At 40.9% G+C, this 14,413-nt stretch overlaps 1 protein-coding gene across 4 annotated transcripts in view; it reads left to right on the plus strand.

The window, feature by feature from the left end:
* The window catches only part of NDRG2 (NDRG family member 2), a 39,342-nt gene that overhangs the window by 16,959 nt on the left and 7,970 nt on the right, over window positions 1-14,413 (plus strand). For all 4 annotated transcript variants that reach the window (XM_007437330.3, XM_007437332.3, XM_007437331.3 and 1 more), the window contains 8 exons: window positions 1,916-2,021; window positions 4,078-4,198; window positions 4,297-4,359; window positions 6,016-6,076; window positions 8,157-8,243; window positions 9,325-9,381; window positions 10,857-10,960; window positions 12,315-12,359. In XM_007437330.3, the coding sequence (XP_007437392.1) occupies window positions 1,916-2,021; window positions 4,078-4,198; window positions 4,297-4,359; window positions 6,016-6,076; window positions 8,157-8,243; window positions 9,325-9,381; window positions 10,857-10,960; window positions 12,315-12,359 (644 nt within the window). The remainder of the gene's footprint in view (window positions 1-1,915; window positions 2,022-4,077; window positions 4,199-4,296; window positions 4,360-6,015; window positions 6,077-8,156; window positions 8,244-9,324; window positions 9,382-10,856; window positions 10,961-12,314; window positions 12,360-14,413) is intronic.

Raw genomic sequence — 14,413 nt, forward strand, 5'->3', positions numbered from 1 at the left:
GCCACAATGCAGTCAGCCTGCATTTCATTTGGTGAGCTTATCCAAGGCTATTCATCTTGGTCCACTAGTTCCCACTCCTTTTTTTTCTTTTGTGACCACCTTCCTCATTGTTCTCATTACATCTAAGCTTGCTGCCTGTCTTCCGAGCTGCTTTCTTCATTTCCTGCTTTCCCTCCTTTTTACGCCTTGTGTTATTTTGGTTCTGGGAAGAAATATCTGTGGATGCCAAATGGCAGAGCCCTTCTCTGCTTCTCCAGTTGCTTTTGAACACATTGTGTTCACTTCTGTGCCATCAGAGAAAATCTTAGCAGGAAGGGCTGGGAGAATAAACAATGAACTTAAAGCAAAACAAAACAGAACTTGATTGTTTTTTTTTTTAATATTGACCCAAGTTCTTCTCTGGGCATTATGGAACTACAAGATGGAGATGGTCTGTTCTCCAGGGTGAATTGAGCACTTGTTCTGAAATGTGGTAGGAGAGACAGCATCAACATTACAGCTGGCAAATACCAAGCAAGAGCTGCTCTGTCAGTTGCACCTTCTAACCTGCCATGTCCTCCAGGTGCACGGTGTTTTGAAGATAGGTTTTACTATTATGAAAATACACAAATATTCTTATATTGAAGGGTGAAAACTGGCATAAGGACATTGAACTGAACTCCAATTAGGAATAAGAGGAAGAATCACCTTGGTTCAATTTATATCCTGAAAAACAGGCTAGCAGGAACTATACAAATGAATAACAGATATGGCTGTTTAGCACAGTGTTTCTCAACCTCAGCAACTGTGGAGCTGCAACTCCATTCTGGCTGGGGCATCCTGGGAGTTGAACTCCACACATCTTAAAGTTGCTGAGGTTGAAAAACACTGGTTTAGCCAAAAAACAAAAACCCTGCCAAAATAGAGATACACAGCTATAGTATTGATTTAGATGTTTTCAGTGAGGGATGGAGGAATTCAGCACTCCAACAGTAACAGTTTTCATTAAAATGGGATTCTGGAACCAAGGTTCCAGCCCTTAAAGCTGGAAATATAGATGGTGGGAGGGAAGCAGGAATGAGATACCAGCTGCCCTGTAGGCTGCGTCTTTTAGCAATAACAGGACAACATGCAGCTCATAGAAGGGGGATAATGCCCAGTACTATGAAAACTTCCCTTCGACACAGGATTTTTAAAAAATCAGACTTTCATTAAAGATACAGAAGTACTCCATGTTGTGTTGTTTGTATATTTTTGTGGGGGGATAGGGCAGGAAGGTTTGGATGACAGTCCTGGCACGGAGATACGAGCAGGATTTCTAGCAATTTGACTAGACTGAACAATTGGAAGGAGGCAGATGTCAATTTGCTTCTTTCTGTTACATGGATAAGCAGAATACATTTTGCAGAAATAAGCTAATTCATATGCAAAAGTCAGCTTTTTTACATTCCCGTATGGTACAACTTTTCATATAAATACTCGCAGCTTTTATATGCAGACGCTTTATTTACCTAGCCTCACATACATAACTGGCTTGGCCCTGAATAATGTTTGAACTTGTGCCAGTTCTGTGTTGTCTCTTGGCCCCAGAGGGCTTTTTTTCCCAGCATGCAGTTTAGGCTTCTTACATGGAAAAGCTGTGATTGAAGCTGGGCTCCATAGGAACTGTTTTTTGTTTATGTGTGTATAAATGCATACAAGCTTTATTTACATAGAATTTGGAGCACCTCAGTTTGTTGGATCCCACATTGCAGAGTGAGCACTTGCACACGTGCAGATTTTTCCCAAATGCTTGAAGGTCTTGCCCTCCCTCACAACTTAACTTCCCTTTCTATGAATTCAGAGTTACCCTCATTGCAGTTCTTCACACAGTGCTAGGATCTTTGCAATCTTCCATTTGTTCATCTTAGTCTCTTTTCTTCTTCTTCTTCTACAGAAACACACAGTGGAGACGCCTTATGGGGTTGTGACCATCACCATCCATGGAACACCCAAGCCCAAACGTCCGGCCATCCTCACCTACCATGATGTGGGACAAAATCGTAAGACCAGAACATCCACTTGGTTGGGGCTGTGGGTGGTGGGAAACAGGGAGTTTCACAATTAGCACAGTTCACCAAGAGAGTATATAGAACTTCAGTGAAACTCATACGTTCTTTAAAAGATCTTATTGTTCTGGAAGAATCCCAAGAATTTCTCATTTTGGCAAGATCAGAAACTTACGTATGCATGTGCATGCAGTGTTGACTTTGTGTTTTATTAAAAGCTCAACTAAATTGCTAGATTCCAAGTGGTAGCTGAGGGAAAGGAATGGAAATGGAAAACAAGTTGTCGTTTGCAATTTATGACCTACACGCTGAGATGACCATACGTGTGTGTGTGTACAAATGTATATCTGAATTATTACAAATTGAAGATTTTCATGATTGGATTACCTTTTTGTGAATGCTATTGTTAAACAATTGGGATTTGGAGGCCCTTGCTGGCATGCTGCAACTTGACCTAGCAGTGATCTACAGATAGCAGGGCAAAGAAAGAGAAAGAGAAAGAGAGAGAGAGGGAGGGAGGGAGAGGAAGAGAGAGAGAGAGAGAGAGATCTGCAGCCCTAAGTGGGATAATGTTCTACTTTCTTCTGCCCTCTGTCTATATTCTACCAGACTCACTCAGGCAAACCCACCTCTGCCACAACCTTTAGTAACACTCCAGAGTTCCAAATCTGCTTGTTGGTTGATCTTTGAATGAGGATAGTAGGCAGGGGATCCTCAGCCTGCCTGTCTGCTTCAAAGCCTGATCGTGCATGCCTCTCCAGAGCCCTGTTTACTGCAGACTCCTCCACCAGCGTGCAGTAAAATCTGGAGATGTTAGAAAAGAGAAAGAAATGCTGCTGGCTGAATTTCCCCCTTAGTTATCACTCCTTATCTTAGCAGCTAATTTTCCATCCTCCTTTTCCTCCTCCTTCCAACTACTGGAAAAAGCTAGCCACTTAGTAAAAGAGGCAAACAGGAGACAAAGGAAGGAAGCTAGCTATTCTTTCTCCACCATACTTAATATTTTTATTCCGTCTGCTATTTCTGCTTATGGGTCAGGAAGTGTTCAATTTCCCAGCAGAGGGCAGCTATCATTAAGGCATGTGTAATGTGGAGTCAAACATGTCGTTCTCCCTTTGGAAAACAGGAACGATAACATTGTCTCTCATAGGATGGTTGCAAGAATTACACATGCGTTATGATAGCATTCCTTCCACAATCAAGAGTGTAAATGATCACAAAATGTGTTTGTTGATTTATTGAGTTCTTTGGGCCCTTTGGTAGTACCCACTCAGAATTAAGAGTACCAGATCTGAGCTGCAAAAGACTAGATAGTCACTAAGTGGTAGAAAGGAGTTACAGAAAAGTAACTTTTTGCTGGCCTGACCAAAAGTGCAATTCTAAGAAAGAAAGAAAACACCAATTCTACACCAAGTTTCTTCACTCTGATATCCCCCTCCAGATGTGTTGAGGCCCCTCCTAAAATTCAGTTGCAGCACTTCTGGAGGACTTCAGGTTCAAAGAAAGTTGCTCTATCAGAAAAGTACTGATTTTTGCTATTTAAAAAAATGGATTTACCCTTTTTTTAAGATTCCAAATCCAAACTCTGATATGACATTTTAAAAGTGGAATCTTTTATGTTTTTAGAGATTTGTAGCCTCTTCTGCAGTTCTCCCTCCACCCATTTGGTTGAGTCATCCCATTATGGCTTCCCTTCTTCATTTTTTTCTTACAAGGAGTGAGTGGAAGCTCCCTAACTCACATTTGCCTACTCTTCTGAATGCTCCGCTTTCTTATCAGACATGTTTGTGGCATATACTGCAATCCTTTACATATTTCCTAGATGCTGGTGAATACCGGAGGACGTTTTTCTCAATAAACATGCATAGGACTGCCTTGTGAAGCAGAATATTGAAGTGGCACATTCATTGGCACCCAGGAACTTATGCCTGCTTCCCAATAAGGCTGTCCCTGTTTTGATTAGGCCTTGCCCTTCTGATGGCATGACCACTTGCCCTTCTGCAGCCTGACACCCCCTTCTTCTGTCTCCTCATCCCCACCCCCACCCCAGATCATTCGTGCTTCGACACCCTCTTCCACTATGAGGACATGCAAGAGATCATAAAGAACTTCGTGGTGATACATGTGGACGCACCTGGCATGGAGGAGGGGGCCCCGGCCTTCCCTCTGGGGTGAGCCTTGCAGCCTCCATTCCTGCCCCACCCGCAGTGTTGGGTGCGAAGGGGATCAAGCTGTCTAATGCAGCCCCTACTCTCTGCTCCCTTTCTAGGTATCAGTATCCTTCTTTGGACCAGCTGGCTGACATGATCCCCTGCATCTTACAATATGTCAAGTGAGTCTGGAGAGGATGATGTGGCATGTGTCTGTCAGGGTGGGGAAGAAAGTCTTGCAGTGGATTCCTCGCGGCTACCCAAAAGGAGATGAATGGAGAAAATCAGAGGATGCAGAACCTTGCATCAGAAACAGTATTCCTCCAAGCAAACACAGTCTAAAAACCAAGTTAAAAACTAACTGGCCTGCTTTCTACCCAGTTCTCCAGATAGTTGCCTTTTAGCATGTTTAATTGCTGGGCCAAAATTCATCAGACACAGCTTCTCTAATTCTAGAGAAGCTTTGGGTGGTTAGATGTACCTGTTGAGTATTTCCTCTCATATCGCTGCCAAAATAGTGATCATCTCTCAACAAGACCAGTTGCATGCCAGGCCTGCTCTGTTACTTCTTGCTTTTCACTTGCTGAATTCCATGCCATCTCAAAAGCTGGGAAGAGAACTTGGGACCACTGGCTGCAAGCATGAAATCACAGCTAGTGCTCATCCAAGCATTAAAATTCATTTTCCAATTCTCAGTCCTAGAAATTCCTCAGGTTAGAGCCAGAAATCTTGCGCTCCTTGGGAAAGCACGAGGTCTTTTGGCTGCCTGTTGCTCATTCCCCAAACCTAAAAACCTAAGAGCTGTGGCAGAAGCCTATGACCTTCTAGACCTCTGACCTAAGAGCTCTAACTTTTACATCTTTGGATACCAATCAGTAGGGCAGCTACCAAAGTAGTAGTGCAATGCTTTTAATTTAATTCCAAAATGCTGCTGTGGAGCATGTGAGGCTGAAAACATATCTGTCTGCAGGTGTTTAAAGCAGTCATGTCTTAATGTTCTTCATTTTCTTACCTGGAATCACATAGCAGCTGCAATGGGCAACTGAATGATCTTGGGAAAAGAGGTGGCTGCTTTGAAGAGTTGAAGACAGGTGCTATGCTCACTCTTTGAAGCATTGCACAGCCCAACCAATTGGTATTTTACTGCTCCTGAAACATAGGCATAATAGTTCATTACAAGATGGCTTCAGGGCATCTTAAAACCTGATGCATTTATTATGGTCTGGGTTTCCATGGTGAGTCCCATGCCTAAATGAATGTGTAAAGGGGTTGAGTAATTTTTGGCCAGAGCCCATTTTTTGTTTTTGTTTTCTGAGTGGGGAGCCAAGGGCTGCAGTGAAGGAAAACATTGATACGCTTATAGGTAAGACTGAGGCTTCATTTTTCATAATGGAGGGCCCATTTTTTTAAAAAAAAACAGTGTTAAATCTGTTTTAGGGCTTATGTTACAGTTACATATACATCTTAGAATGACTGAAACTGCACCAATGATTTCAACTAAAAGGGTATCTGAAGCAGCAAAAAACAAAGATCTGTAGCCACAAGGCCTCCCAGGCTGTAGTTGCCAACCCTTGCTATGAAAGAAATACAGTAAATATAGACAATAAGAAAGAGTGAGAAAAAAAGGTAAATTGTGGGGCTAAAACTGCACAGAATGAAAAGGCACAACCTGTGACATTTCAAACTCTGCAATCAGTACCACTTACAAAGGTACAAAATCAGCAAGTTCAAAAAAAATGTTGGAAGCTGTTTCTCCACCTGAACCTCCCTGAAGAATCTAGAGCTCCAAGACAGCCCCTGTTCTACTGCCCTTTGCAACCTTTTTTTCCTTTCCACAGCTTCACCAGCATCATTGGAATTGGAGTTGGAGCTGGAGCGTATGTCTTGGCACGCTACAGTGTAAGTGGATCGGGGCCTAGCATCTGTCCTGCAGGCAAACATGTTCAGCATGCCAAAGGGGCATTATCATCTCTGAAAGTCACAGGCCTCTGAGCGGCTGGTTTCTGGGTTCCTGACCATAACAGGATTAAGGAGGGAAATAATCCACAGTGAGGTTTTAGTTGTTTGAGCTGGGGTGTGGTACCCAGTTGGGTCCACTAGAGAAGTATTGCCTTGTCTTGTAGTGCTTAGGAGAACGAATCCAGGAAAATCCACAAAAAGAATAAAAACACTCAAGATGACAACTGGATTTTATTTCCCCCATGGGTGTCCCTGAATGGGTTGTAAAGGCAGAAACTAAGTCATGATTTCAGTGGCTAAAATGTACATCTTGTCAAAAAGTGGTTGATTTGTTTTGACTTATGGATTGAATGAATTGTGGCTCGTATATCATATTTTATGGGTGAGCTTGGTGTGTGAGTCCAGCTACTGCAGCTTATTCAACAAACCATAGTTTAGTGAAGTACATAAAACCAATTTCTGGGTTGAATTAGATAAATCACTATTATTCACTTCAGGCATAAGAACCATATTCTATCATATCTGACCAACTATGTATTTTGTATCTTTCATGTTCTCCTTGAGGTGATGTGCATAATCCCCCTCTTCATTTTTTATTTTTATAACAACTCTTTGAGGTAGGTTACATATTGAGTTTCATGACTGAGTGGGGAATATCTAAAGCTAGGTTGCCCCAAGCCTAATATGAGACTTTTTAACACTTAACACTGCCTCCCCCTTGCGAAAGATTTGTTTCAATAAAACATAGTGTCATTTTAGTGTTTAAGAGATTGTGAGAATCTGCATGCATAGTGGGGAAGAGAGTGAAAAAAATGATCTGGTTGAAGACTTTTCCCTGTCAAAACCAAAAAGCAGAAGAAGAGTACTGTTGTATCAGATCAAGGGTATAGCAAGTGCTGCATCTTCTGCCTATCCCAAGTCTCAGGTTGCTTCTGTTACCTGATAACAGCAGATCTTCTGCTGAACATCTGTATCATTTCAGGAGTTAAGGAGGTTTGATTATCACAGCCCACAATCCTTGGTAGACTTATTTTCCTTTTTCCATCTCCTTTAATTACATGTTCTTAATTTGCTTAGTTGTTTTCTGTGATATCCCAGATCATAGTAACCAAAGCCACCAGTTCTAAACTGGCAGCCATCACCACTTCCTGTGTGGTTGCATTCCAAAATTTAACCACGCTTTCTGTGGAATAAACCAACAGTGCTTCCTCTTGTCCATGCTGCATCTTCAACGGATCAGTTTCAGTGGGCATTCCCAAATGTTCTCATGACAGTGAAGAAGTGTTTCTATTTATTTTCTGATGCTTTTAATTTGATAAAACTCTCCTCTTCCCTGCCAGTTGTCTTTCCCATTGCCGCCAGATCCACTAACTAAAAAGTCTGCAACATACCAGCCAGGGATATGCATCCATACGTCATTCAGATGTTTTGAACTATAATTCAATGAGAATTGAAGTTCAAAACTGTTGGAAAACATCAGGTCGCATAACCCAGTTTTAGCCTTTCTATTTGAAAAAGGTATTTTACACCACTAGTCATTCTAGTTTTTCCTTTTGCTTTTTCCTGTATTACGATATCCTTTTTCTGATCAATGGCTAAATCTCACGACAATAGTCCAAATTTAGCTATAATGTTTTAGTTCTTTTCCCAACTTGTTGCCCACTTTGTTGGGCTTCAGTGTTTTTTATGCCTAAACAACATCTAGTGGCCTTATTATTTTCAATAAATGTGGTCAGTATGTGGTGTCAACTCAGGCCATTTGGTGAGCTTATGGTTCAATGTATTGTGGAGATTCAGAAAGTGGATTAATTCAGTAATGAGATTAAGCATGTTATGTGAAGTGTACATTGAAGTTTGGACATGGACATTCTATAGTCTGCTTCTACTGTGTGTTTTGGCCATGTCTGAAAAGATACATGGAGAGCGTGATGAATGCACTAAAGCACAGTTGAGCTGCATCACTGAGATTAAAATAACATCATGGTTATGGTTATTTCTAATTGTTCTTATTTTCCCACAGCTCTCTCATGCAGACACTGTGGAGGGGTTGGTTCTGATCAACATTGACCCCAATGCCAAGGGCTGGATGGATTGGGCTGCTCATAAGGTAAGGCTGAGGAAGATGCTCATAGTTGTCAACAAACTGTATACAGGACTCTGTTACGGCAAGGAATTAAACTGACTATCAGTCTTTGGTTTAAAGCAGGGATGGTCAACCTGGTACCCCCAGAATGTTTGCACTGCCTTGCTATTTTTCACTTATTCTCTAAAAGTTTTAGTTATCTTGTTCAGGATCTGAAACACCTACATGCCTGCCTGTCATACTTCTGCTAAAATTGTGATATCGGTACAGTCATCCGGTGACATGTTGGCCAAATGGCTTGGAAAGAAGAATCAGCAATTGCTCATGTGCATGCATCAGCTCACTGCTGGTACTTAAAAAAACTAAAAATAGTTTGTTGTTTTCACATAGATATATACTGATAGGTTGGGTGGAAGACCTTAGCGCATTTCATCAAGTATTAGGAGACTTCCATCTCTTCCAGTTCTTAGCTTAAGCCATCTAAATGCTCATCTCTGACTCCCCCCAACAGTTTCTGAATAATGAATGGAGCAGTTGCTATCTACTCCCTCCACCCCTTATTAGTTGATTAAATACATGCAAACAAAATGGACACATTTCTCATTGTTTAAAAATACATACTTTATTATACCTTAAGCCTAATCCTAATCCATTGTCCCTTCAAAAAAGCAAATCACTTAACATCTGGGCAATGCACCATAAGTTATTCTGATCTTGTTTCCCAAACTTTTTGGGAGACAGAACACACACACACACACACACACACACACACACAGAATTTAAAAAGTACAGAAGTGGGAAAAAGTATCTAAAAGCTATCTCTCTCAAACAGAAGGGCAACTTCTAGATCGCAGGAATTTCAAAAGTTGAGTAATTCAAAGGTGCAAGAAAATAGTTTGCATATATTCAAAAGCACCTTTTCTGTGGTGCTTTGCATACTGGCAGGGTCAAACTCTGAGTTTGAGCATTGTTTAAGCTGTGGATGCATAAGTCAATGACTATAGTTTCAAAGACCTTCACCTCTTCCTGTTATACAGATATCAGTTTTGCCCTTTCAGAGCAGTATCCAGTTTGTCCTCTGATCCCTTTTTGCTTTTCTCTTAAGCTGAGCGGCCTCACCTCCTCCATTTCTGAGATGATCCTTGGACATCTCTTTAGCCAGGTAAGTGTGAACTGTAGAAGAATAAAGGGATGTTGGATGATATGTAAAGAAGCAGAGTAGGATAGTTAATCTCACTTCACTTCCAGCTCTCTGCTAATACTAGGACAGTGTATTTGAAATTCACATGTATTGAATGTTATTACTTTATTTCAAAAATAAATATAAAATAGACTGTGGGTGACTTTCTAATGCAGCTACGCTGGCTGGGGATTTAAATGATTCTTAGAGAGCAGCTGATATTACAGCGAAAAATTAAAAAATAGGAAACAGGAAAATAATTCCTCTTTAAAAAAGCAGCCTACGTCTATTCACTTTAGAAGTTTAGTTTTTGTCTATTATTTGCATTGCTTATTCTATTAGTCATAATTATTGAAGACAGAAAATCAAATGCTTTCAAACTAAAAATACCAGAGCCTCTTACTCTCCAAAAGCATAGATTCTAAATTTCCAGAGATGGGGAATTTTCAGAAGAAGGAAGGAAGAATATGCATAAAGGGGAAAGGGTATGTAGGAGGTTACTACTGTCCATCATCACCCACCACATAAAATGATGTCTTTTCCAAGCTGATTCTCCTCAAATGTGTTGGACTATACATTATTGCCAACCATTATATACCACAGGCCTCTTAGCCAGGTTACACATTCTCAGTTCTGCGTCAGGAAATGGACAGAAAATGGACGAATTTGAAACATCCTCCTCAAAATTCCATTTGAATGCACTAAGGTTTCCACTACATGTACATTTCCATTAGGTTTGCACAGAAGAATATCTCACAGTGGATCTGATTGCTCCTTCCCAGTGGTGTATTTAATACTCTCCCAGCCCTACCTTTTGACAGCCACATTCACAACAGAACCATTGTGTGGGAAAAATAATGTTTCATCCACCATAGAACTTCCTTTCTTTAAATAAAAAATGGAGGAGGACTGTACTATTCTCATTCCAGTATTGCCTGCTGAAAAGGGGTTAAGCCATTGTTAGGGAAGAAGGGTGCACATTGCTTGAGACTCTACGGATAATTGAGTTGGTTGTGTTCAGAATCAGAGTAGAATGACACAGAAAAGAAACCCACTGCAAAGTCCAACAATCACACTTAAATTCAAGGGCTAGCATGCTGTCCTTTTACGAATTTGATGAAAAGGAAAGTAGAGGGTTTTCCTTTGTCAAAAAAATAGTGCTTAGATTTGATGTCCGTTGTGCACCTCAACCTATTACCTTAAGATATTTCATACTTCTAGGTTTTTCAGGGGAAGAGCTGGTGATGGCATTGGTATGGTATTATATGACTTCCTTTGCATTTTTGCAAAAGAATAATAATCATTACAGTTGGCTTGAAATAAAGTGGTAGAAGAAACCTGGATCTATTCTAGTGCCTTTAACATCAGTTGGAGGTGTAGAAGTCAACAGGCACAAATTTTCTTAGCATGGAGAGCAGCAAATCCCCTGCCAAAGTAACACTCTTCTTCCTTCACAGGAGGAACTTTCCAAGAACACTGAGATGGTGCAACAACAGCGGGATATTCTGAGTCATGCTACAAATTTACCCAACATTCAACTCTACTGGAGCAGTTACAACAGGTTGTGGGGACAGGGAGGCCAGGGGAAGGCTGAGTCTAGCTTAAGCTCTCAACAGCTGCCAGAATAGTCCTAAGGGTAGAAAACAAGCTAAGACACAACAGAGAGAGGATGTCCAAGCAAAAGACCAACCCAAACAGGAAACCTTTCAAACACTTTCCTCTTGATGGCTAGCCTAAGGGAGTAGGCCTAGATCAGGGTCTGAGAAGAATGTACATTTAACAGAGATGCTTCAGCTGTCCATGGTCTGCATCTAAAATAGGCAGATGCAGACCTGTAGGTTTTCCAGGTAGGCCTGAAAAGGCCCCCTACTCCAAATGAAGCTGAGCCTGAATAGGTCTTTCAAGAGTTCAAGATTCTGTAATTATTTAAGTAATTGATCTTTTCCAGGCCTGTTCCAGGAGTCCCTTCATAGTTTCCAGCTTAGGGAATTGCCATTTTAATAGGGTTGCAACTTTCATATGACTCAATCATAAATTTAGTCTCTGTGCTGTCTTTAGAACCTTGGCAAAGTTGTGCTCTGGAGATTTGAGCAATGTGCTGATATGCTGTAATGTAAATCACTGTATTATTTATTCAGATTGAAAGGTAGATGACTTAAGCATTTATATTTTATTTTGATTTTATGGAAGCTATCCTGTATAAGATTGCAAAAAAACCTGTATACTAGTGTTTACTATTAATAATAATAATAATACAGAATAGATCAGTGTTTTTGAAATTTGGCAACTTTACAATGTGTGGACTTCAACTCCCAGAATTCCCCAGCCAGCAAAGTTGCCAAGTTTGGAAAACACTGGAATAGATGAATCACTGCATCATTTCTATTCCATTATGTTTATCCCACATATAGACATAGTTAACCCAGAGAAAATAATATAGGACATAGCCAGGGTTACATATATGCTACATCTCTGAAGATGCTTTCCTGAGGCTACCAGACCTGGCTGCAAACCTCCACACAACCACTAGATGGCAGCAAGGTTATTCAGAAGGTATATTCTGTGCTACCATCTAGAGGTCGCCTTGATACTTGCAATCCAAATCTGTTTTTCCCCATGTGAAAAGATTAAAAACCCTACCAAATTTGTGACCCTGGAAACATTCATTCGGAAGACTGAAGGTTGCATTTATCAAAATATGTTAGGTTTCTAGATCTTGTGGATGCAAGAATATGGTTGCGGTTATGTAGAGTACACCAACAACATCAGAAATAATCAGGGAAAGCTTGTAGAAGGTTAGGTTATGAGATATTTGTGGAGAAAATGGGAGAAAGGGACCAAGTGATTTGTGTAAGAAGAGCTACCCTAATGAGGCTGAAGCAGTGATTTACAATTGCCCTCTTTTTTCTTCACAGCCGCAGAGATTTAAGCTTGGAGCGTGGAGGAGATATCACATTCAAGTGAGTACCAACCAGTCTTTGACCTTTCTGCATCTTCTTGAGCTCATGTATTTCTCCTCTGCCTATTCCATCCAAAACTGCCACTAACATTTCTGACAGAACTCACATGTAATTCACTTATGTCACAACTGAATTCTTAAAATGGAAAGCTTAGTAAAGGGGTGAAACTATGCATAAAGCTTAGTCTAGTTCGGCACTAAAAATCACGGATGTAAAGGGGTTGCCAGCTAATGAAAACTACAGGCTGATTTGTCCTTATGGAGTTTAATATCCTGCAAATGAAACTTCTCACTGTAGGGAGATGAAAATGATGGTTTCTCATTGCCAGAAAAAGTGTAGTTTAAAGCATTAAAACCCAGCAACTCTTTATACAGGTGTTTGATGTGTACACACCTATACCCGGGTTTGTGGGGTTGAAAATCATTAGGAAGAAAAACTCAAAAAGTTTTTTTTTTTTAAAAATGAAGCAGTACCCCCCCCCCGCTCTTTTGCTTTTTATTCTAATTAATTGTATTCTAATTAATCTTAAGCGTCTTTATTTTTCAATCTTCTTCATTCCTCATTCTGAAGCCTCAGGGACTTGCTTGCATGATTAATTAATCCAAAATAAAAGGTGTCACCATTTGAATAAGTTTCAGAAGCAGCAAGAGGGAGGCAGAAATCACACTGCTAGCTCAAAGAGAGGGACTAAAAAAAGACACGTCTTAAGTTAGGTCTGAATGTAAGAACTACGGCAATTCTTTTTCCTTTCCATGGGTCTCTGTTTAGAGGGCTGGATTGAAAGGTTACTGTTCTTTGCCTGCTACTGATATCGCTGCTGTTAAAGTCCAAATGCCCAGTACCCCTTCACTATTCCTAGCCGTCACCTCCTAGCTTTCTGGGTGATACAGAAAATGCCTGTAAAGACAAGAAATCCCCAAGGAGCGCTAAGGGAGAGGGCTATTGCTTTTCTGTTTGCACAGCCCCAAATCCAGAATTTATATAAACTCAGCAAGACATCTGTTCAGGTGTTCATGCCAGCAACTTTGTTAGAATGCAGAGGAGTCCTTTGATCCATGTGGGACTTGGTTCTTCTGCCAAATTCAAGAGGGAGTTGGGCCTCCTGGTTCTATATTTTTGCTCTAAGGGAAAATTAATTTTGCTGCTCCTGTCATCTTCTATGTAAGTCGTACATAGAAGAGGCCAAAAGAGGGGTAAGGAGGAGCAGCAAAATAATTTTTTTCTCTCGGTCAAGGCAGCCACAGAAATTCAGCAGCAAACCACTTCAACAAACATAAACAAGGCTGGTTCATTTCTCTTTGAAACTGTGATTTAAAAGGAAGGGGATTTCTAAACTGAGCCTCCTCACTTATTGTCACTGTTGCAGCTAGGACCCACAGAGTGTCTGCTTTAATTTTTCAGAGGCGATGTCATGCAAAGAAAGAGAGCATCTGACTAACATATGATTGATGTCCCTGCCAAAACTCTGTGGCAATACAAGGATGCAACTTTTGGGGCCACACCAATTGGCCTGGCAACGTGCAATCGGTGGATTGCCCACCCCTTAAATGGGGAGAGGTTTTTGGCCTTTAAGGGTCTTCCAGCTGCAAGAGAAGGAACCAGTTCTGGGGAAATCTCGTTGGGACACTGCCCCTATACCCTGTTTTCCCAGGTTTCAAGGGGAATGTTTGTTTATTGAGATTGATTGATTGATTGATTGATTTACAGTAAAACTGTCATTTGGAAGTTTGAGACTCTTCCAGCAACTATTTCTTGAGCTGTGCTAAGCTGGCTGGGCTCATGTAACACATAAACCCAAACTTTGTTTACCAATTTGTGAGTTAGTTTGTGGCATGAACCCAGATGTTGGGATTTTTAAACCATGGTTAAGCAAACCAAGTCATTGTCTGAACATGATCAGTGGAGAGAAGTCAAAGGCACCCTCAGACAGAAAGAGATAGGGGGAATACAAATAGCACACAAGGCATGCTTTTCTCCAATCTCTTGTTTATCTCTCCTTATCTCACTTTACATTAACCGCTAATGTTCCCCATGCCTCCCCATTCTGGCACAAG

This window comes from Python bivittatus, unplaced genomic scaffold (genome assembly GCF_059951505.1).
Source record: "Python bivittatus isolate LINGU-HERP-01145 unplaced genomic scaffold, Pbiv_v1 ctg000440_np1212, whole genome shotgun sequence".
In the NCBI taxonomy this organism is placed as follows: domain Eukaryota; kingdom Metazoa; phylum Chordata; class Lepidosauria; order Squamata; family Pythonidae; genus Python; species Python bivittatus.